Source organism: Sparus aurata, chromosome 3 (genome assembly GCF_900880675.1).
Source record: "Sparus aurata chromosome 3, fSpaAur1.1, whole genome shotgun sequence".
Classification (NCBI taxonomy): Eukaryota; Metazoa; Chordata; class Actinopteri; order Spariformes; family Sparidae; genus Sparus; species Sparus aurata.
Window position 1 is genome coordinate 18,249,500 of NC_044189.1, and position 23,205 is coordinate 18,272,704.

Consider the following 23,205-nt stretch of genomic DNA (forward strand, 5'->3'; position numbering starts at 1 on the left):
TTCCAGGTGATAACTTTGGTCTGGGTGTGTATCGACACATTTGCAGATTGTTTAGTCCAATGAAAGAGCACTGCTTGTGTGGATGGTATATAATTACTGGCTGTGACGGCTGACACCTCTTATTCATAGATGAGACCACCAGACAGATCGAGTATAGGTTGATTTTTAGTATTCTATTTCATGTCAGTCCGTCCTCCTCTGAGGTTTCTTCCATCTTCTTTTTTTTTCTCCCGTGTTAAAAGGTTTATTTTTTCTCAGTATACCAAGTTTTTCCTCACTCAAATCAAGGGTCTAACGACAGAGGACGTCATTCCATGTACAGATTTTAAAGCCCACTGAGGCAATGTGATTGTGATTTTGGCCTATATGGATAAAACTGAATGATTTGATAAGCCCGACCTCTCCAGAACAATAACCATATGGGTTAATGATGAAAGCAGTCTGCCTTTGTGTGGCTAAAATATCTCAACACATGGTCCATGTCACAGTGCCACAAGAATGAGTCCTAAAACCTTGAAATAGGTTAGCACTTTCGCACTTCCAGTTCCCTCATTCCAAAGTTAATGGGTTTGTAAAACCGCTTTCTGCTGAATGCCTAAAATAAAGTCTGATGTTAACACAAGCTCATGTTTTGATGAAAAACGTCAGTAACAGGGAGACTGGGTAGGGCTGTAACACTTTTTGCTTCGGCACTGGTAACTCATTGCTTTTTTTTTTTTGGCTATTATTCTCAAACGTTCTTACCAAGTCCCCACATTTGTACACCATGACCACAATGTGATTCATTTACAGCCTAACGTTAGCTTTTTACTTCTGGTGATTGCATTCATGCCTCCTAAGTCAATAAAGTTGTGAAGGCTTTCTGATGGGGGCAGCAGGGTGATGCTAACTCCTTGGTTTGGGTTAAATATATGTTCCTTCTGCTGCACCCTATCGTGCTACTTTTGTTTTGTTTGTTCAGTTGATTTCTTTAGTATGGAAGGGTGTAATGAACACAGCAACCTCTAGGGGCCTGAGACGAGGCTGTAGACTTCCAGCTGTTGGTCTTTTAACAAGTCCTTGTTAACGGTCTCCCCTGAGTGAATTCCTCCCGCCATTATAAAGGTCAGTCCATTACTCAGTTACACTTTTAATGAGATTGAGTCTTCCAAGGGCCTAGGGAAGAATGTGAATAACAATGAAGAGTCAATCACGAGTTTCACTGTTGAACAAACAGAAAAGTTAACTTTAATCTGTGGATGCTAGAGGTCCACATCGTACTCAGAACGCATTGCAATCTCCCCTAATCCCTAATGCCATTGTTAAACAATATTTTGTCAGAGTAGTTTTAATCATCAGTTATTGTGCTCATGCTGATCGCAGGTCAAGTATGTTGGTTTTCACCCACTGCTCTCTGCAGGAAACCACCAGATTCACACTGCAAGTAGCCACTTGGTGACATATGGCGCTGCTCATTATCAAGTGCCAGGGGAAGTGATGGAGGTCAAGTTGACCAATTACTGGAAGAACTGCCTTGCTTATTATCCTCCAATCAATTAAAGCGCGATCCTTTCACAGCTGATATTAATCACTGATTTCATTAAGAGATTGGATTGGACGCATTCAGTGATTGTAAAAAGTGAATGTACCCATTATACCATGACACATATCACATATAATATTTCTATCCCTGCACTAAAAGTAGGGCCCGTCTCTTTTACCTCTTTTACATGTTGAGTGCAATACCTTCCTCATAAAACATTTGCAGAGCTTTTTTTTTTTTTTTAAATATGTTTTATTTTTATATATACTCTGCTAAAAAAAAAAAATCAATGGAACAGTCAATGAAACCATAATCCTCAACCCACTGAGGGCTGGATTCAAAATCACACCTAAAACTGAAGTAAGAAATTTAAATCACAAGCTCACAAGAAACTTCTGTGATTTTTATCATGACAACTCATAATGTGACTTATGTACTGATACATAACAACCCAGTCAATGGTATCAATGTCTTCCTCATCCAGGAACTGCCTACACACTCAGGCCACATAAGGCTGGGCATTGTCCTGAATCAGAAGGAACCCAGGACCCACCCACCCAAATCAGAACAAACAATCAGATTGTTTAACAAAATGGTAAACAATCTTTAACTCTTTAGATCAACACGTTTTTTAAACAAATGTTTGAGCAGATGAATGAAGCCCAAATCCCTCAAACAAGAAGAACAAATATTGGTCCTAGGGCACAATGTGAGTCCATCTTGAAAATGGTATTAGCAGCCAGAGCAAATCAATACATTTACCTACATATACCTAGGTCTACGGTCATACCTGTTATTAAATGTCAAAAAAGCTATTTTATTTATTTAGCATCCATGTAAGAAAATGAGTTGGAATTTCTAATCAGAATGATTTTAATCAGATTGAAGAAATATTGTAAATACAACCACCTCTATTGTCTGTTTTTTGTTTTTTTTTACCACTATACCATTAAGGTAACTTGATGGCATTCAGTTCCAACATTCCCATGTTTACGATCTCACAGAAATGCTACTCAGACCTACCCAATACATACATGAGACCAACACATAAAACTGCCATTGCATTCATGTGAGAGGTTCATTCCAGAAAGAGGCTGTTTTAAGTGTGTGGGGGAAATGGCTTAATGTTTTAATAAACCTGCGTTGATTTTGAAAAAGCATCCAGCTCAAGAGCATTTTCCAAGAGTTGGAGTTTCAAATCGAATTTGAATACGAGCTCCTATGGCAATCGAGCCTTGCGAATAATTGCAGACGTGACGTTTTGTCACGAAATTTCAGAAAGGACAAGGCGTATCAGAACACAAACGATAAGTCAGTGGGAGGCAGGGGTTCAAAGAAGCATTCTATTTGAAACAGATGCAGGACAAAGACTCTTTGTGGCTGTGCATGCCTGATTAGTCTTCATTTACAGTGAAATCACTTTGATGTCTGAACTCTGTGGGAGGCAATCGGTGCATCAACAACCATGAGTTGACTTTTATAACAGCTCCAACACCCCCGTCTCTCCTCCTCAACGCGCAGCTCATGGCCTCTTTGTGTGAGAGGATTCAATTGTTCATATTTCCACATGGCTAATGAGGGCTTCACCCCAACAATGGCAACATCACCACTGAGGCTGAAAGAGGCATTACTGATGTAAGCTCTGGGCGCATCTGCCGAGGAGACACATCTCGCTGCCTTTCCTTCACAACCATGAGCTCACAATCCGATTGATGCAAATACAGTTGACAAAGGAAACTCATTAGTGCCACCTTAATGCACCTGCAGAGGAGCATGAGGAACCTTTTTTTGTTGTCACAGTAAAAAGAGACAAGCAGAGGAAGACCAAGATATTACACAGCACTTTAATATAATCAAATATCGTTAAAAGCCTCTCTAACTCAGGCTTTAAGTACCACTGTTCATCTGAAGCATTTAGAAGTAATACATTAGTGCTCTGATTACATCAGAGAACCTTGTTTTTTGTTTGTCCGAGAATATTTCTGCAGCCTGCTGCTTCACTTTATGTCCTCCTGGATGTTAAACTGTCTGTTGGGTTTGGTGGATTCCAGCATGAGTTCATACAGTTGGCCTATCTGATCCCCCTGGAAGTCGTTGAGTTTCCCCTCCACCAGGTCGGTCCCGAACTTGACTGTGCCGAGTCGCTCCCCTGCTGACTCCAGCACCTGAGCCTGCAGGGTGTCCTTGTAGTTCTGCAGGGAGGAAGAGGAATGGCAGAAGTGTTTAGCACCTGGTCTTTCATTAAAAAACATCACAATGTGTGACTTGTGCAAATATGGTTCAGGCTGGATATTCAATGAAATGTAATAACACAAAGGAAATCAAAACTTTAGTTTTAAAAAAAGTATTGTTTGTTTATTGAAGCCCGTCATATCTTCTTCCTCTAGTTTCACTGTTGTCCAGAAATGATAAAAAATACATGAATCCCACAGACACCATCCTGCTGCCCCAAATACTCATTAGAGCAGCAAATGTGGGTTAATCCAAAAACAAATGTATAAAACTATGCTTAACAGCTTCGTCCTTCCTTTTTAATCACACTGAATCATTCAGCTCGCAGTCATGCTGCCACTCCATACACACCAAGCCTAAAGAGAAGTATAACCCAAGAAGTGCAACGGCCAGTAGGTCAGGTAGGACTGCAACAGCTGATGAGTGTGGTGTGTTTATTGGGGAAACTACAGGACACAATCCCTGGTATTAGCACCACCACCAAGCACCAGAGGAGAAGCCGGAAAATGCGATACTGCCGAATGGACCATTCACCGTCCATGTTGCTGCTACGTTCAGTTACATCCCTAAAACACAGAGAATATCTGGGGCCAAATGTATAAATGATAAATACATTTACATATTTACTCACTTACTTTTTTGAAGTATACACTGCTTTCTGTTAAATTCTCACTTCTAAACTTAATTGTAAATTATTCATGAGTTTTGAATTTTAATCATTATTTTCTTAACATTAGAACCTTTAGTTTCCTGTTAATGATCTTTTGATTTGATTCTGAACTGAGAAACACTTTTATATAGCCTGTATCAATACGAGGTTTATAGATTAATCATCCCAGTGAAGTCTGATAATGATGACTGAAATATTAACTTGATGATGGTTTAGAGGAACATGTGATTAACTATTACAGGCATTTTTTAATAGCCCCAGCTGCCTGTCATCAGTAATAGAGATGCACCGATCGATCGGCAACCGATCGCAATCGGCCGATAACGCCCTTATCGGTTTTTGATCTGAGTTCTCAAAATAGATCAAATCAGGCCGATCAGATGACGTTTCAATATAGAGACAGTGCATTGACTGCATGCAGGGTGGGAATTTAACGGCGGCCATGGCCGCTGTTGCCCCGCACTTTGGCCTTGATGCAGCGTGAAAAAAAACTCATCGTTCGGCCACAGTGGCCTCTGTGCCCCTGGCCCGGTCAGCGTAGCGAGCTTGCCTTTAATTACAGCCACCTGAGTGCACAGTAGTCACTCACAGTAACTGCGCAGATGGAGTCTCATCATCACGATGATCTCACGTGAAAGCCTCTCAAACAGCAGCAGCGTCTCAAAACACAAGAACGAAACTTACAGCACAGCGAGCGAGAGCAGCCGGTTTTGACATGATACGTAACTGACTTATGTGGTAGGATTTAGTCCGGTAAAGTTGGAAATATATTCATAGATTCGAACTTCCCGGATCAATAACTCATAAGTGAAACCTTGTTAAAACACAACCGACGGCTCTATTCCTACCGTAGTACGGTAGACAACGAGCTACAACCGTATGTTAATCAAAACGAGCGTCTGGACATTAACTCTGGTCTGTATGGTCAGCCGTCTGTGAGACGAGGGCGCAGGGACCGTCTACAAAGTACAACACTGAAAAGAGAAAAACTACAAAAAAATTCAATAACTTAGCTATTATTCAGAGTGTAGTGCCACCAAAATCACTCCACACATCAGTGGTCTCCTGCTGTTATTCTACAATTTTTTGTTTGGAAAAAATGTGCTTTGCCATAATTTTGGGGAATTTCTATTGGGAGAAATATTCAATAACACTAATATTCAGTGTGGTGTCACAAAAATCACCTCACCCTAACCCTACTTAACAAAAACTTTCTAATGTAACTTTAACTTGATTTTGGTATTAGAAAATGTGTTACATAATCCATGTCTTATTATAAATTAGGATGTCATGTGGCGTTGGTGCCCCTGAAAACAAAAGTGCAGGCCAAATGGACTTGCCCCTAAAATGACAAAATTCCCACCCTGACTGCATGCATTCCCACTAGTAATCTACAGTTACTCTATGTAAGCTGAGTCCAAGTTGTCTCTAAGAGAGTCTCTAGAATGTGAAATATTGCACATTGCCTCAGCCTGCAATAAAACGGTGGTCAATTCATGATACTTTCTCATCTCCTAATTTTTATACTTAATAATACAATGTCAATGTTGTGTAAGAAGAATCATTAATTAAATAAATGAAAGTTACACAAGACAACAATATAGAAGAATTTATGGATTTGACACTGTGATCGGTGATCGGCAATATCGGGATCGGCAGATACTGCTTTTGGTGATCGGTGATCAGCCCCAAAAATCCTGATCGGTGCATCTCTAATCAGTAATCGCAGCTTTTCCATTGTTGCTGGAGAACCTTGCTGATTCAAATCTGTTAAAGGCACAGGGTGATTAGGTAAAAAAAAAAAAAAGGACATAAGTAGCAATGAATAAAGAAAGTTTACATTCTTATTGTTACACCACCATTGCTGATGAAGATCTACAAACATTACGCAAGTGGAAAATGTTCACGGATGTTTCAAGGTTTTATTTCCTTTAGTTAAGTATATCCGAGTATGCAACTCAAAATATACAACAAAGAATTTTGTCATTTTGAGACATTTTAACACACAGTTTTAGTTGTGAATGTACACAGGGTTTTTATGCCGTTTGCCCTTCACAAAGCATCTTGCCTTTTTAGAACCCTCTCACTGTAAGCACATAACAAGCCATTTATCTTAGAGGCTATTTTCCTGCACATAATGTAATTATGTTGAACATTTGCCAAGGGGAAATATCCTCCCTGAGGCCGTAGGGGTTACAGCTTAAAGGAATACTCCAACACTTTTGGCACACCTGTGTTTGTACTTTTTACTACTTAATCTTTGAAGGTGTTATTGGATAAGTCTGTGTGAGTGAATGTGTGTCGTCTCAACCTTATTGTCTCTGGAGGCATAACTTTACCAGGGGGTCTGCCATGTGATGTTAAGGCTTCTGGCACCATCGTCACTTTGGCTCTATCCTAAGAACTTCTGATGAAGTCTAAAGGAACAAATTCTGCCATATTTTTCTGGGACAGTCACCTGAGTCATGCAGTCCTGTCATGTTTGGGTGATATCATTTTTAGGTAATTCTGTTTGGATTGAACTTCAAGTTCATTTAAATGCATTTTTGGACTTTGTGAAGTCCCACACTACTGTATTCAGTCAGAGGTAATTATATCAAGGATTTAACTAATTGTTATACACAAAAGATGTCCCAAACTGTTCTCGGCCCATTTCAATAGATTCGTATTGGCAGGGATAAATTATATCCAAATCCAATCCCACCCCAACCTTAATATGTTATGTTCTCAACCTGCTTGGGTTAAGGCTATGCTTTCTTAAAGAAAGCTGGGTTTTCCGTTGTCATACTTGTTCCACTTGCAAGTGTGAGTGAAAATGAATGTGTTACTGTGAAAACTGCATTTAGGTCACAGTGTGAGTAATGCCGAGATACTCTGATTGGCAAAATAGAGTCAATTTTGAATGTCCTATTCATCCTCTGTCTTGAGTTTGAGCTTTCTCACTATGGATGGAAATTTAGTGGCCTAACAACACGGTCTAACAGGGTAAACAATTCTTCTACCACGGTTATATCATATATCCAGAATGACTTGTCAAAATATAATTTTTCTATATAGCTAATTTGTGATTTGGGGCTATAAAACACACAATCCCTTATCTTTTCCTGGTCCTTACACTCCTCTCTGTCTCTTTGGGAGAGCTTGTTTGGCCCAATGGAGCCGATTTATTAGAAGCATTGAACTCCCATGGGTGCCTCTGAAATAACTGGATTACACACCGAACACTCAGTGATGTAATCTCATTCTGAGTCTTGCTCCTTGTCTGTTCCCACTTCTCTGTATTTTTTTGTAAGGAAGGGCATAAGCAGTGGAAATTCACCTCGTCTCAAAAGAATGGACAGAAGAAGAAGAAGGAGAAGAAGAAGAAGAAGAAGAAGAAGAAGAAGTTCTCAATACAGAATAGAATTTTGTGTGTGGGAATTTGATTTTTATGTTGTCCATTTTTATGAGGTGTGTGACTGTAGCCTAACGGAGAATAACCTCTGCTTTGACAAAGCTAATAGAGATCGTAATAAAGTCTGTGAAATTACAATATCTAAAATAATTCATCAAAAAACTACACAGGGAAGTGATGCAGGCAGGTCCATGTCCCCTCTGTGGTTCTACATTTTTGAGTTTTACTGTGAAAGTGAAGAGAAAATGTATTGTTTTCAGGTACTTAAAAGAACATGTTCAGTTTTTAAGTTATGGTTCGGGTTTAGGCAAGAAACCTACTTGGTTAGAGTAAGGCAACAAACTAGCTAGCTAGGTTCAGGAAAAGATAATGGTTTGGATTAAAATAGGGTCATTCCATGCTAAATCACCCAAAATTCAGAACTTTTCCCAGTTCATATCCTGGATTTTCCCAGTAAAAATCATGTTGAAACTTCCAAAATCCTAAAGCTGTACTCCAAATACTTCTCCAAATACTTTTTATATTATAATTTTTTAGGTCTGGGCCTCTGAGCTAAATTTCAGCATGTAGAATGAAAATACACTGCATGGCCAAAAAAAAGGTCATACACTGTAATATTTCTTTGGACCGCCTTTCATAAGCTTATGCAGTGTCACAACATTTATTTCCTGACCCACTCAACATCCTGGAGTTACGTGTTTCGCTCTAAATTACATAATAGTAAACTAGACACTCTCCCTCAGGACTCTCTCCCTCAGTACGTTTACATGCACAGCTTAGTCGGATTACAGCCATAGTTCGACTATGCTACTCAATCAGACAACTACAATTATCCGAGTATACATGCCAGTGAGAAAATCGGATTATTTGCCGAAGCATGTCATACCCCGGTACGATAGGTGGCACTGCACTAGGCACAATATATTGTTTGAGCATCGCTATCGCGATGTACGTGTGTGTAATAGTCACATCGCAGAGTCTGCGATGTAAGACGCAAATGACATCATCTAATTTCAAGGGTACTTGACACACACTGCATGCACAGCGATCCACCAATCACATTAGTTCTTAATCAGTGTGCCGAAGCAGACCATGCCCCTGCACATGGAGTGAGTCGGTGGTAACAACATTGAAAAATGAGCAATGAACAAGAGAAAATCGTGAAAACGAAGACTTGTTGAAAAAAAAAGCAGCTTCAGTTATCTGGAATTATTTCGGCTACAAGAAGGATGATATTGACCAAACACATGTTCTGTGTCGACAGTGCCTTAAATCTGTTGCCACAACGAGAGGTAACACAACTAATTTGTTTGACCATTTATGTCGGTACCACACAGCAGAGTCCTGCACAGGTCTTATTTTGAAAACCCGCCCTTACACGCCATACTTAAAACTGCATCCGACCCGTTTTCATACAGTAGCACAAATTACATTTCGCACCCGACGCCGACCTGCATCCGAAGGAAAATTAGACGGACGTAATTTTTAAAAATGAAAGTAAACCAGCTGGGGAATGGAAGTTCTGGGAGGGCGCAAGCACGCATGAATGAGCTCATATGAAATATAAATGCTTATCATTTTGAAATGCAGCATAACATAAAGTGCTATTCAGGTCATCTGATGAAATTTCCTGTATTTTTTCATATCGCAATATATATCGCAGGGTTAAAAAAAAATCGCAATGTCAGTTTTTTCCAATATCGTGCAGCCCTACGCTGTACCCATTTCAACTAGTGGTAATAGAGCCACCTCCGGCTGACCTCTTTACGTTACCAGCAACAACAAACTCTGCCTCGGCATTCGAGAAGGATGGCGTACCAAGAGCGAGACGAAGCTACATCTTTGTACATTTCGTATATGGTGTACATGATAATTACACAAAATCCAATCTGATGGAACATATACATGCAGGAGTCATGAGACTATCATTCGAATAATCTTGGTGTTTTAATTCAACTATGAGAAATCCGATCCCGTCCAATTTTAGTCAGACTAAGGTGCATACATGCATCTTAAAAATCCAATCATAGTCGGACTAACCCAGTAATTCGGTTTTCTTGAGTGCCATGTAAACGCTCTAACTGGTGGGGAGGGAGGCTGTTTTCTGGGTGAACGTTCACTGAAGTCTCGGTCCAGAGGGTTGACCGTTGCAAGGATTTTTTGGAACACAAACACTTGGTGAGTTAAAAATTTTTGCTGACGAGAGACGCTGTTTTTTGTGCAGAAATGTGAAGAAAAGTCCGTACGACAGACAGGGTGACAGACACTTCTCCGCGTAAAACCTGTTCTATTTTTTTTATACATTATAATATTTAATTGGACAGAAATGGGGACTGGTTTCTTTCAGGATTTCAGAATTACAGAATTAAGTTATCCCTGTGCAAACAAATCATGTGCAATGCCTACACATCACAATATATGAGGCTATGCTACTGATACTGATACCAACTTTTCTGCAATAGATTGGCTACAATAGACATTACACAATAAACTACCAACCGCGCAGGATATCTTATTTAGCGAGGTTACAAATTATGTTTTTTAATTCTTTACTGTTTGGACCTTGCTAGCTGCTACTCCAAATGCAGCTATTTAGTTAGCCGACAATCCAGGCTACCAATTAAAACATAATGCTATTAAAGCCCTTGCCATGACACTTTGTAAGTATTGGGCGACAGTCCAGTTTTGGTGTTTTACCTACTTATTTGATGTGGACTGCTTTGAATTTTTGTTGCTTTTGTTTGGCTAGATGATACAGCAATTAGGTAAATACTGTATTACATTTCTCTGTACATTTCCAAGCCAACCCAGTCATGAATGCTTCCCAGTGGATTAAGTTTAACTAAGGTTCCCTACAAAATGTTTCCATTTGAAATATAGCCAAAGCAGTGTGTAAATATGACAAAGCCACTCATCCCCCGACTGGGACCAATTTAAATGGATCCTGGGTTTGAAAACAATGCATACTGATATACAGTTTTGAAGAATAATGAAAGTGACTTCTCTCTGGCAGCTTTACAGCAACTGCAATGACAGAGACCTCTCAGGATTCCAGTTGCAATCACCATTACTTCATTAGAGAAATAACTTGCAGATGGGTGATTTGCTGTCCCCCAGAAGTGAGTAATTGTGCGGGAAAATATTGGCCCTCCACCACTGCGACACAAAAAAAGACCTGGCACATGTCATGGTGAAGATTGTTTTGGGAACAAGAGGACATTTTGCAGATATACTGATCTCCCAACAGGACATGAATCCAGGTGGGTCTTCTGTGGCTGGAGTCAGGCTTGTATGAATGACTGTTTAAAATCAAACGGTCACTGTGGCCAAACTCTCCCAGGTTACAACTATTTTAAACATCAGATACAATTAGGATGCTAAAACATGATGTTATATTTTGTCGAGGTGAAAAGCCGTCTCGCGATATCAGCACATAACAGACCCACGCCACTAGTAAATCTCTTGTGTGGCAGCATTATGGTACAGCCACAGAGTGAAAGACAAGACACAAACAATATGTAAGCATTGTTGTACACCTCGGCTAAGACAACTTCCACAGTCAAGTGCTGAAGCCATGGCAATAACAAAAGACATCAGCATTTTTTATTGCAGCTGATATGAGGCCATTTTCCGTGGTGGAAAATCTGCGACTCCTCCTCACAATAGAACAGATGCACACCAACCTGTCACAAGCGCACTACAAAGATAGCATACATTTCCATCCCTGCTACCTTCGTTCCAAGTGAGCTTGTCTTTTCAACTGCAGGAAACATACATTGCCTGTAAAAATTATTCACCCCCTTGGATGTTTTCCCTTTTTATTGCTGTCCATCATAATTGGAATGATGGACAATATACAAAAACATTTACAAAACCAAAATGAACACAAAAAAAAACTAATGTGAAAGTGAAAACAGATTTCTACAAATTAATGTAAATGAATCAAAATGTGTAATTAAAATATGTGGTTGTATAAGAATTCATCCCCTTTAAAGTGACTGACCTAATTTAACAGAGGTCCAGCCAGTTCGTGCAAGTAGTCTGAAAATTGTCAGAGTGCAGTGAATGCGTCTCAAGTGACTGTAGTATAAAGACACCTGTGTCTGAAGGTCCAGTCTCTGGTTAATCAGTATTCCTGGCTACAATTACACCATGAAGACAAAACAACACTCCAAGCAACTCCGTGAAAAGTGTAAGTCAGGGGATGGATACAAAACATTTCAAAGTCACTGAACATCCCGCAGAGTTCAGTTGAATCCATCATTAATGAATGGAAGGAATATGGCACATGTATAAATCTGCCAAGGGCAGGCCGTCCTCACAAACTGAGTGACCATGCAAGATGAAGACTAGTGACGGAGGCCACCAAGACACCTATGACTACTCTGAAGGCGTTAAAAGCTTCAGCAGCTGAGCTGGGAGAGACTGTATACAACAACTTTTGCCTGGGTTCTTCACCAGTCAAAGCTTTATGGGAAGAATGGCAAAGAGAAAGCCACTGAGATTCCAAGGTCAACTGGAAGAAGGTTCTTGGGTCAGCCTGACAGAGCTGGAGCAGTTTATCCAGATGTGCAGGCCTGATTGAGTCCTATCCACACAGACTGTGCTGTGATTGAGGCCTGAGGCGCAACTACTAAATACTGACTTCAAATCACTTATTTTCCGTTATCTATCTATCTATCTATCTATCTATCTATATATATATATATATATATATATATATACACATATATATATATATATATATATATATACACACATATATATATATATATATATATATATATATATATATATATATATATATATATATATATATATATATATATATATATATATATATATATATATATATATATATATATATATATATATACATATATATAGATATAGATATATAGATATAGATATAGATATATATATATATAGATAGATATAGGCTTTTGAGTGACGCAGTTAAATAACTGCTCCACAAGCTCAAAAATACAATTAATCATCAAATAATAACTTGCAAATTCACTCATGTAGCTCTGTTTTTTTTTTCTCTCTCTAACAATCTGTATCTTGCTGACCCTATATTATGTTACAAAGTAATAATAGTTCATCGTTTTATTTTACGGCCAGCTATTCCTGCATGTGTTATTATCCAAGTATTACATATTATATTATTTATGAAAGAGCAGCACCTGCTGGTCAGAGAGGAACATACATTGTACATCAGAATGAGCAGTACGCTCAAATGTCTGGCCATTTTTTTTCATCAGTGAGGAGGAGTTGGATACATCAGATTATACTAGCATCAATTATCACTACAAACCTGGAGAAAGTGATGCTGGCAAGAACATCAGGGGCCAGGTTTATAAATCATGTGTACATGCATAATAAACATCAGAATGCCTTTACCCCACATAACTTGTATCTATTAAAGACAAAGTGAGGTAAGAATGTGCCTACCTCACACATACTTTACACTAGGAATGCACGTGGTTTTCACAAGGTGGCTGTCGGGTTAACAGATGAGGTGAATATGGAAAAAAAGGTGTAACCTTACACAGGGTTATTCTGTGTCAAACAGATAAAGAAAAAAAAAGATGGCAATCGTTTTTTTTTTGCTAATCTCTGATTCCAGCTAATTAAATGTGAGATTTTTATGTTTTCTATCCTCCTCTATGACAATTAACTCAATAGCTTTGGGGTGTGGACAAAACGAGACATTTGAGGGTTTCATCTTTGGCTTGAAATGCTGTGAAAATATAGCAGGTGTTGAAGCTAATTCATGGTCTGTCCCCCGACCATGGTCGCATTTTGTCTATAGTTAGCTCGCGATTAATGGCAATTTTTTTGGCACATTTCTTTCTGTTCTAAATGTACCTTAATGTATTTTTTTCATGTTCTTAATACTTTTAACAACATAAGAAAGGGCAAATATGCTTGCTTTATGAAAATGTTTATTCAACACTTTAAATCATGCAGGAAAATGAAAGGCTCAAAAAATATCACCTCACCCTAATGGGATCAAAACAATGTCTGCTTTTGGCGAGGGGGGGGCGGTGGGCTCTCTGCATCTGCCATGTGTCTGGCTTGCAAATGAAATTTGAGACTCAACGTACTTAAGTGGTAACTCATTTCATGTCGACAGTACGTGCAGATAACTTTTGTCCTATGGACTGAACCATCTGGCAGTGTTTTGAAAGTGAATTTGCCGTTCGTAAGTCCTTTCTCCATTTCCTTTCACTTTCGCTTTTCAGTCCACCGTGTTTTTCCCGAACGCCAACCCTGCTTCTTGTTTTTCTGATTCCCTTTCTTATTCTTCTGCCACCCTCTGGATCAAGACTACAGGTGCCACCGACAGCCATAAATCAAACAATGCGCGTTTCTCTATTTTTTAAATACGGCGTTAAGAGGATGTTGCGTTATCAACGCGCTATTAAGTTAACTTTGACAGCCCTAAAATACTTTATATCATAATCTGGCATTTTGAGAATAATGAAGGTTATACTAGGATTAGGATTCCTAATGTCTCTTTTTTTTACAGTCAGGAATTAGAGAATGTGGATTAGACCACAAAAAGACTCCATGGACCACTCATTAACTGGTCCGGACCACTAGCTTTAGTGGACCTAGTGGTAGAGATCAGTGCTGATCGCTGTGGTGAATGCTGAAGACATCAAAACTATGAAAGAACACATGTGGTAAACAAAAAAGTGTCAAAAAAGATTTATATTTCATATTCTTCAAAGTAGCCACCTTTTGCTTCGATGACAGCTTTAAACATTTCTGGCAATCTCTCAATCAGATTCATGAGGTCGTCACCTGGAATGGTTTTCAGTTAACACGTATGCCTTGTCAAGAGTTAATTTGTGTAATTTATTGCCTTTTTAATGTGTTTGAGACCATCAGTTGTGTTGTGCAGAGGTAGGGTTGGTACACAGTTCAATACAGTGAATAGCCCTATTCGACTACTGTTCTAATCCATATTATGGCCAGAACCACTCAGCTAAGTAAAAAGAAACATCAGTCCATCATTACTTCAAGAACTGAATGTCAGTAAATCAAGGAAAATATCAAAAAGTTTGAACGTATCCTCAAGTGCAGTCGTGAAAACCTTCAAACACATGATTAAACTGGCTCTCATGAGTACCGCTCCAGGAAAGGAAGACCAAGAGTTACCTCTGCTGTAGAGGATAAGTTCACTAGAGTTACCAGCCACAGAAACTGCAAATAATTCTGCATTATTTTACAACATAATTCCATATGTGTTCTTTCTCAGTTTGGATGTCTTCAGCATTGATCTACAATGTAGAAAATAATAAAAATGAAGAAAAACCGTTGAATGCAAAGGTGTGTCCAAACTTTTGACAGGTAGTGTATACTTATATTCATACACACACACACACACACACACACACACACACACACACACATTTACATACATAGATAGACATATGTACAACTTAAAAAAAACAACGAGAATCTCAAATACAAATAAAAACCTCTGAATTGACAAAAATCACAGTAAAAACATAATTATGTCTATGGGCCAATTTCACTGATGGTGTTATTATTTTGCAGTCTCACAATGTTCTGTAAAACGATTTATGAGTGATTAATTTTATCTTCCAATTTATTTTCAAGGCCATTATCTCCCCCTTTTCATTTGACGCTGAATTGTGAAACACTGTGTAAAGTCTGTTTCAATGAGCCCTACACTTGACACGGGGGTGTGAATGTTACCTCACTGTTACTGAGGCTGCTCTGCTAACATGTGGCGATGGACTGACATAACAAGAATAACATCTGTGATGACAGGTGAGGTCAAGGAGGAGGATCTAGGTAGGCCTGCAGCCAGCAGCTACCACCGATAACACTGAGGTTATATTCAGTGATTTCTCTGGGAAATCTGGAGGTTTGACAACTCTGGCGGATCTTACATTCTACAGTCTACACCTTGCATACATTTTATGGATGATTACACAAACGAAACACATGAAATTTTGAGAATTTGACAAATTCTAGGCTCAATAAATAAAGGATTTACTATTTCTCTACCAGGGCTCTCCGGAATTACTCAGCGTTTTTTATTCTGAAGTTTCGTAATGTTACTTATTAAACTATATTCTCGGGTGTTTTCTAAAAAGCAATGTTAACCTAGAGCTGGTTATAAGGCAGCAAGAACAAAAAGTTCGGAGACTGTTATTTTAGTTTGACTTTAGTTGAAATACAAATGATAGGCAGACTATATCACGAATGAAAATCTGGATCCTCGTGAAGTCTTCAGAAGTGTGAAGTGTAACGCACACTGGGTGCCCCTCTTCGATATTCGAGGAAACCTTAAATTGAGACATTTTTGAATGTGGTTCGGTTGCAGCGCCGCGTTTACCTCCCACTCTGTCATGAAGCTCTTGACCTCCTCGGGTGCCGCCGTTTTATGCCTCCTGAACTCGTCTTTGACATACTGGTCACCCAGGGCTTTTAAATCTATGGGCAGGAACCGATGAAGGACCAGAATCCTCTTGTACATTGAGCGTACTCTGGAGACATGAGCTGAAGCCGCCATGACGTTGAACAACGCAAATGTAAAGCTTATAGTATACGTTTAAACAAAACAGTTGTCCTGTTTTGACCACACTGACCAAAGTAACCACGTTGCAGGTGAGAGACAAACGCCAACACTCACAAGGATAATTACTTAACACATGTCCTTGTTTATGCCGGAAGTGGGCCTTCTTCTTCTTCCTTCGCGGGGAAACTAACTGACAGTCACATAACCGCCACCTAGCGGACCGGACCGGGAGCTCAATGGGGACAGAAACAACTACATTTCTTACAAGTTAAAACAAGGTCTGGGTGATTTCTTCTGGATCCTTTTCTTTTTTCATATCTGAAATTTTTGCAATGTTTTGTTATTATTATTATTATTATTATTATTATTATTATTATTATTATTATTATTATTATTATTATTATTAATATCATAATTATTATAACTGTTGTTGTTGTTGTTGCTTTTTTTCATTCATTTTTTTACATACTGCCTTTAAAAAAATTGTTTTATTTTATACATTTTTCATTGTACCTCACTGTGCATATGACATTAAACACTTTGAATCTTTCAATCTATAAATCACATGCTGTGTCAAATGAAAGGGGGAAAAATCCCATAGGCCCATCAGTGGCTGTTGCAGGCCTCATGACATTAAGTGGTCTGTAGCAGGCCTACATAATGTCTTGTAGGCAACCTCTTTAGCCACTTGTTAGTAATGGAACTATTTAAGAAACATAGATGCTTTTAAATTTAAATGTGGGATATTTGCCGATATATTTTACATTTATTTAGCTAGTGTTCATCATAGACCCTATTTCAGGTATATAATAGCATGAATCTTACATTTTCAAGTAAATTCAATGGAGTCTTTATTTTAAATCCCATCTCTCTGAGTAAATGTTGAGGGGGAGGTGCGCTGGTTTGGGTCCAGGTTGGTGTACTAGCTTTGCGCGAATCGGACAGGCAGAGTGTTAAAAATGATGATTCTGAATGATAGTGGTTGGGTGAATTCTAGATGTTAAATGCCAAAAACATGGGTATGAATTATAGATGTTAAATGCCGAAAACATGGGTATGAAAATTGCCCAGTTTGTGCAAACCAAAATGAGAAATGGGTTATGTATAGAGTCTGTATTGCACAGTGAGGTCTACTGGGAGCAGTGCTGGTTGTAGAGTCTGACAGCAGCAGGAAGGAAGGACCTGTGATACCTCTCCTTCACACACTTGGGTTTTATCAGTCTATCGCTGAAGGAGCTACCCAGTGCTGTGATAGAGCTGTAATTCTAAAGTCTCTTCCTACCTGCTGCTGAGATCTACTCCATAGGTAAATGGCCGGAAGTCAGGAACCTGAGTTTCATAAACAATTACGTTAAAAATAGTACTGGACTGGCAATTCAGAGAGTGATCCCCTCTCCTCGGACGGCTGGGTATATACAAGCATTACTTCTTGTGTATTTGTCAGTTTTATACACCTGAACTAACATTAACTTTTTATTTTGTTAATTGAAGAATTTCTTCTTCAATTACAGTTGGGAGCACCCTGAGAAAACCAATTGTAGCTCAGGCAGAACAACTGCGTGTGTTTGTGGCAGTCTTAGTTCAGAGTGTGGATCTGGGCACTAGAAGAACCTCCTGTACCAATTCTTCTTCTTCTTCTTCTTCTTCTTCTTCTTCTTCTTCTTCTTCTTCTTCTTCTTCTTGCTCATGAGCTCTTCCAGCTGGGACTTCTAAAATTCAGGTCTGCTGCTGTCATTTGTCATTAATCTCAACAATTTCTCTAACCTTAGGTTTGAGACCTAAAGTAACAAACAGAGTGGAGACGTCACAATGTAGGGCCTATGTGCTCAAAATGATTGTGATATTTGATTTTGTCTCCCAGGCCTGCATGTACTGATTGCTTTCGAGAAGATTTCAAAATAGAGAGGTATATATTGTATATCACGATTTGGCCTTAAAATGTCATGTATTATTACTTAGAATCAGTGTTGGGGTCAAACAACATGTTACAGTAATATATTTCTTCAAGCTGTAACAGATTCATTTCACACGTTGCTGATAATATTTCAGTAATATATTAGTAAGTGTTTGTCACGTAACATGATACAATCTGAGTGAGCGACCAAAGTGAAGCGTTTATTATTTTTTAAGAATCCATCCACACCAACATGACCATATTAATATAGGCTCGTGTTTTATTTAGCCGAGCCTGTATGTAATGATGTATTTCTCTATTTACGTGTTATACATTGGAGTTGCTCCTTTGAAATCCAGTTACAAATAAAGAGTACAACTAGGCCTATTATTATTACTGTTATTATTATTATCATTCTTACTTGCTTAACATATTTATTTAGACTGTACCAGTGTTTTGAATGAAATGAAATGTGAGTGAATTTCTAGCCTCGATACAATGTCTTGCCTTGTGTCAAAGAATATTGTTTTGTTGAACAGTTTGCTACTTTCCTGCGTCTTTCTACTTGTACAACCCTGACACAAGTCACCAAAACAGTCACATTTTGATGTTAGAATGGAGACATAGCAGAAGGTTTTGGATTTGTATGTATCAGCAGTGTGGCCTAGATGCCAAAATATCATATCTGTGATGTAAGTTTTAGAAAGGTTGTTGAAATGGGCAATCTTTAAGAAATTATATTTTATTTATTGAAAAAGGTTTTTGTTTCTCTACCACGTTCTAACTACACTTTTCCTTCTGTCACTGTTACAGTGTTAAAAAATTAAACATTATAATTTACAGTCAAGTGTCTCTCTCCATACAACATTTAAACATTGATCATAATGGAGGTTAATAGATTTTTAAGATGAACTAAAACAACTACAGCTTAAAAACTGAGTTCTTGGGTAGCTACAACAGAATATGAAAATACTATGAACAGGTTAAGAATACACATTACATTTATCAAGATGTTTTGTGGACGACTCTTACAGAAACACCTATAAACAGAGACCCACAAAAACAATATACAACAAGACAAATACTACAATTTAATAACCTAAAATCACTTACAATGTCTTTTACACTCTTTGGTCCATAAACTACAACTGTAACAGCAGTGTAGACAGTAGACTGTATTCGCATTGCAGGTGCTCTTCTCATATAGTAGTATTGTTGTGGCATAATTTACTGCGATATACACTAATAGGCCACCATATTAAAAACACTGACAGGTTATCATCTTGTTACAATGTAATATTCTGCTGGGAAATAGCATTTATGGGGATGCCACTTATGATGCACCATTAAAGACTATGCACACCAGCCTACAGCAATGGCACTTCCCAATGGCAGTAATTGTCTCCCCAGACGGACACTCCCAGATGTCCTGTGGCCATGCCTCAACAGATCAAAGTCCAATCCAAGGTCGGGTCTCCATGGATCAGATATGTTCTGCTCCCAAAGATGCTCAATTTGGGGAATTTGGGAATGTACTCGGTCAGAACACTGTTGGTGGGTGGTGCTGTCAAGTGGCATTCACATGAATATCAGGACCCAAGGTTTCCTTTTGGACATCTGAGTGTAACAGGATGATCAAAGGGATTCATAAGATTTGGCCACAAAAACAGTGAACAGTTCAACCAAACAATGGTTTGGCTGACACACAGAAGCAAACTTTTTGCTGTCCTGCAGCAGGCTGCATGGGATTTATAGAGCTAGCTGACTGTCATGCTGAATTTTAAGAAACTTTGGTGCATTCATTGGACACCTAATTGTACTTTCTGCTGAGGCTCTGGTATTCTTTAGCTGACTCTGGCCCATGCTTGCTTGCTGTTCTGTTGTAACGTGACATTCTGGCTCACACAGGAAGTGACAAACACAACAACACCTTGAATATGTTGCACTTTGAGAGATCAAATATTCTCCAAATTTTATGTAAATATGTTTACAGATATGATTTTTGCTGATTAGATTTAAACATTTAAACGATTTAAAAATTAAGTTACCTGGAGCTGTTTAACTTATTACAAAAAATGAAAGCAGGGGGAAACAGCTAGCTTGGCTCTATCCAAATGCAAAAGAAATCCACCTACCAGCATGTCTACAGCACACTATTCAGCATGTTTTATTTAGTTTTACAAACTGAATGGCGGAACAAGTTGCCAGTCAAGCAGTGGACAATTCAGGCATTCTTACAAAGGTTTTGCGCCATGGCCGCCTGTTTCCAGTTTTATGCTAAGCTAATCTAACCTGCTACTGTCTGTAGTACAGAAGCTCTTCAGCATCCAGACATGAGATGATTTTCTCCACTAATTCTAAAAACAAAGCCAATAAATATCTTTCAAAAAATGTCGAGCTCTTCCTTGAAAAACACAATCTGAGATCTGAAATGTTAATAACTGAAGTCTCAATCACACATATCTGTGAGATTTACGCCTGTGTTTTTAAAACGGTGTCATCTGCCATGGGAGAATCTTTTTTACAGACTCCTGAGTTTCTCTGTGTTTTTGTGTTCTCGTTGAGACCCATCAAAAAGAATAGTTCATGGGTTTCTATCACATAGTGAAATGATTGGTTATCTTTGGTTTAACTCGTGTCCTGGCTCAGTGAAGACAGATAACTCAAACAGAATAAGCTGAACTCACGATGCAACACATGTTCTTAGGTCAAGTGTAAGAAGGAAAGAGGAAAGAGGCTGTGTAAATGGCAAAAACAAACAACAAAGTGAAAATGAATTGCACTTGGGATGGCATGTTTAACCAGTCTTTTTTTTTTTACTCCTGTGAGGTTTAGGCTTGTGTTGGTTTAGGTGAACATCACAGAGCAGACAGAAGTAGTTACTAGGACATGTGCAACAGTTCAAAGTAAGCAGGAGCACCTGCAGTGTGAATGTAGCCTGAGAGACAGTGAGAAGGTCCAAGTCGTCTCCCCAACATCTCCGTCACCTGCAGCAGTGTAAAGAGTGACCACAGCAGCAGCTGCAAGCCTGGGCACTGGTCAAACAGTAAAGCCTACGTCATCTGTCCATTTTGTTTTTTTCGGCCACACAGTCTGTTACGTGTAGACGCAGGAGTTCTTGCAGTCGGCTTCAGTCTCAAACTTGTTTGCGTTGCCCTGACAGCCTCCGTACCAGAACTGGGCACAAGCGTTGGCCTCAGGGTCGTAGTACCACCTGACTTTGTACTGTCGACAGGGGCCGGGGTCAAGTGGCTGGCTGCACCCCTGATCTGAAAGGACAAGAAGGGTTCAGTGAGTGAAGTGTTCGGCTTTGAGTAGTAAATCAGTCCTGTTAACTGTATTACGCTGTTCATCTGTTCAGAGGTGGAAGAAGTACTCAGATCATTTACTTCATAGATTGACTGCAATTAAAAACTACTCTATCACAAGCAAAAGTCCTGTATAAAAAAAGTAAAAGCCGTTGCATGTGTATCTTCAGTAAAATATTATTAATGTGTCAAAATGTTTTAAAAACCCTTTAGAATTTTTTCTTCTGTCTTGTGAACCCATTTCAGATGGCCTCCTAAATGTTAACATGTCACCAGGTTACCTTTGCAAGGGTCCAGACAATTTTTTTAGTTCCATTTATTCATCAGCAAGATTACTGAAAAACTACCAGCCCAGCCAAACCAAAGGTAATGGAGTCACAGTGATTTCATGGGAGAACCTGTTTACCTCTACAATCAGCACTACTGTAATATAGTTCTTCTCTCAAACTAAAGTGTGGTTATTGAAACATAAATACACATATCATGCAACTGATTAATGAGGTTATTATCTATATGCACCTTTAAATGTTCTACCTCTTAAACTCACAGTTCTTCATCCCAACTGTTGTGATAACAAATGAAAAATGAAAATTACCAACTACAGTGATGTAAGTGACATGTATCAAGAAAGTGTAGTTTCGTAATGGTATCGGTGGGCATTCTGCTTGTTTACCTGGCAGCAATGAGTCTGTGAGGGGTGGAGAAGGAGGGCTGACTGGAGTCTGTGTGCTCACTTCCTCATACAGCCAGTCAGTCAGAGTTTGAGGACCCACCACGGAGTTCACCCCAGGGCCCTGCCGCCCCCTGCCGCCAGGAGAGGCAAACACGATGTCTGACGCCACCAACACTTTACCATCGACCAGGTTCTTGTTAGCCCGATCAGACTCCTGGGGCTGCGGAGTCGGGGTTGTTACTGTTTCCACTGGGAGCTCAAGCTGGGGAGTGTTGAAGGAGCTTGGCTCAGACACATGTCAAAATCAAGCTGGTACATGATAGACACATTTTTAAATTCAGACTTTTCAGTCCCCAACATTAGATGCTGAAACTTACAGAGAGACTTAAACAGTTGATCATGGTCCCCAGAGGGTGATTTGGTGACCGCGCTTTTGATGATCATGTTTTCATGTAGCAACATTTCCCCCTGACCTGATCAGTAACAAGTATCTCACATAATAATGTCTGGATTGTTTTGGTGCCATTCCTGCCACCTCCAGAAGCTTTCTGACGACTCCTCCATTGTCTGATGCCTGATGCATAGCAACAGCTACCACCTCAAGCTCAACATCAGTAAGATTAAGGGGGTGGTGGTGGACTACTGGAGGAGACCTCCTGCCCCAATAACTTGGGGTCTACATCAACAATAAACTGGTCTCAAAACACTGATGCCCTCTTCAAGAAGGGACAGAGCAGGCTGTTCTTCCCAAAGAGACTCAGATCACTCGGCATCTGCAACAGGCTCCTAAGGGCCAACGTATTATTTCTTACGGAAGTGTGTTGGTGGGGTGGCACCAAGACTTGAGAGGTCAGCAGGCTTAACAAGGTAGTGAGGAGGGCCTGCTCTGTAGTTGGACAGTCTGGAGAGAGAGGCTGAGAGGAGGATGAAGGACAAAATGAAAGCCATT

General features: G+C 39.3%; 2 protein-coding genes across 4 annotated transcripts in view; both read right to left on the reverse strand.

The window, feature by feature from the left end:
• Window positions 1-3,348: 3,348 nt before the first annotated feature.
• Window positions 3,349-16,559, reverse strand: sdhaf3 (succinate dehydrogenase complex assembly factor 3). Its single transcript, XM_030411231.1, has 2 exons — window positions 16,199-16,559; window positions 3,349-3,714 (listed from the first exon to the last, which is right to left on the reverse strand). The coding sequence occupies exons 1-2, from the start codon at window positions 16,373-16,375 to the stop codon at window positions 3,520-3,522; spliced, it is 372 nt and encodes a 123-aa protein (XP_030267091.1). The 5' UTR covers window positions 16,376-16,559; the 3' UTR covers window positions 3,349-3,519.
• A 2,442-nt stretch (window positions 16,560-19,001) lies between these two features.
• The window catches only part of col28a1a (collagen, type XXVIII, alpha 1a), a 33,706-nt gene continuing 29,502 nt past the window's right edge, over window positions 19,002-23,205 (reverse strand). For 2 of the 3 annotated variants that reach the window (XM_030411235.1, XM_030411233.1), the window contains exons 34-35: window positions 22,257-22,518; window positions 19,002-21,544 (exon numbers count right to left, since the gene is read on the reverse strand). In XM_030411235.1, coding sequence (XP_030267095.1) covers window positions 21,372-21,544; window positions 22,257-22,518 — 435 coding nt within the window. In that variant the 3' untranslated portion in view covers window positions 19,002-21,371. Of the gene's footprint in view, window positions 21,545-22,256; window positions 22,566-23,205 lie in introns of those variants that run through there. The other variant, XM_030411236.1, reaches the window with a different exon arrangement.

Coding starts and splice junctions, on each gene's coding strand:
- sdhaf3 (XM_030411231.1), bottom strand. CDS start 16,375: ATGGCGGCTTCAGCTCATGTCTCCAGAGTACGCTCAATGTACAAGAGG. Junction 3,715..16,198: donor GCTTCATGACAGAGTGGGAG/GTAAACGCGGCG, acceptor TCCTCCCTGCAG/AACTACAAGGACACCCTGCA.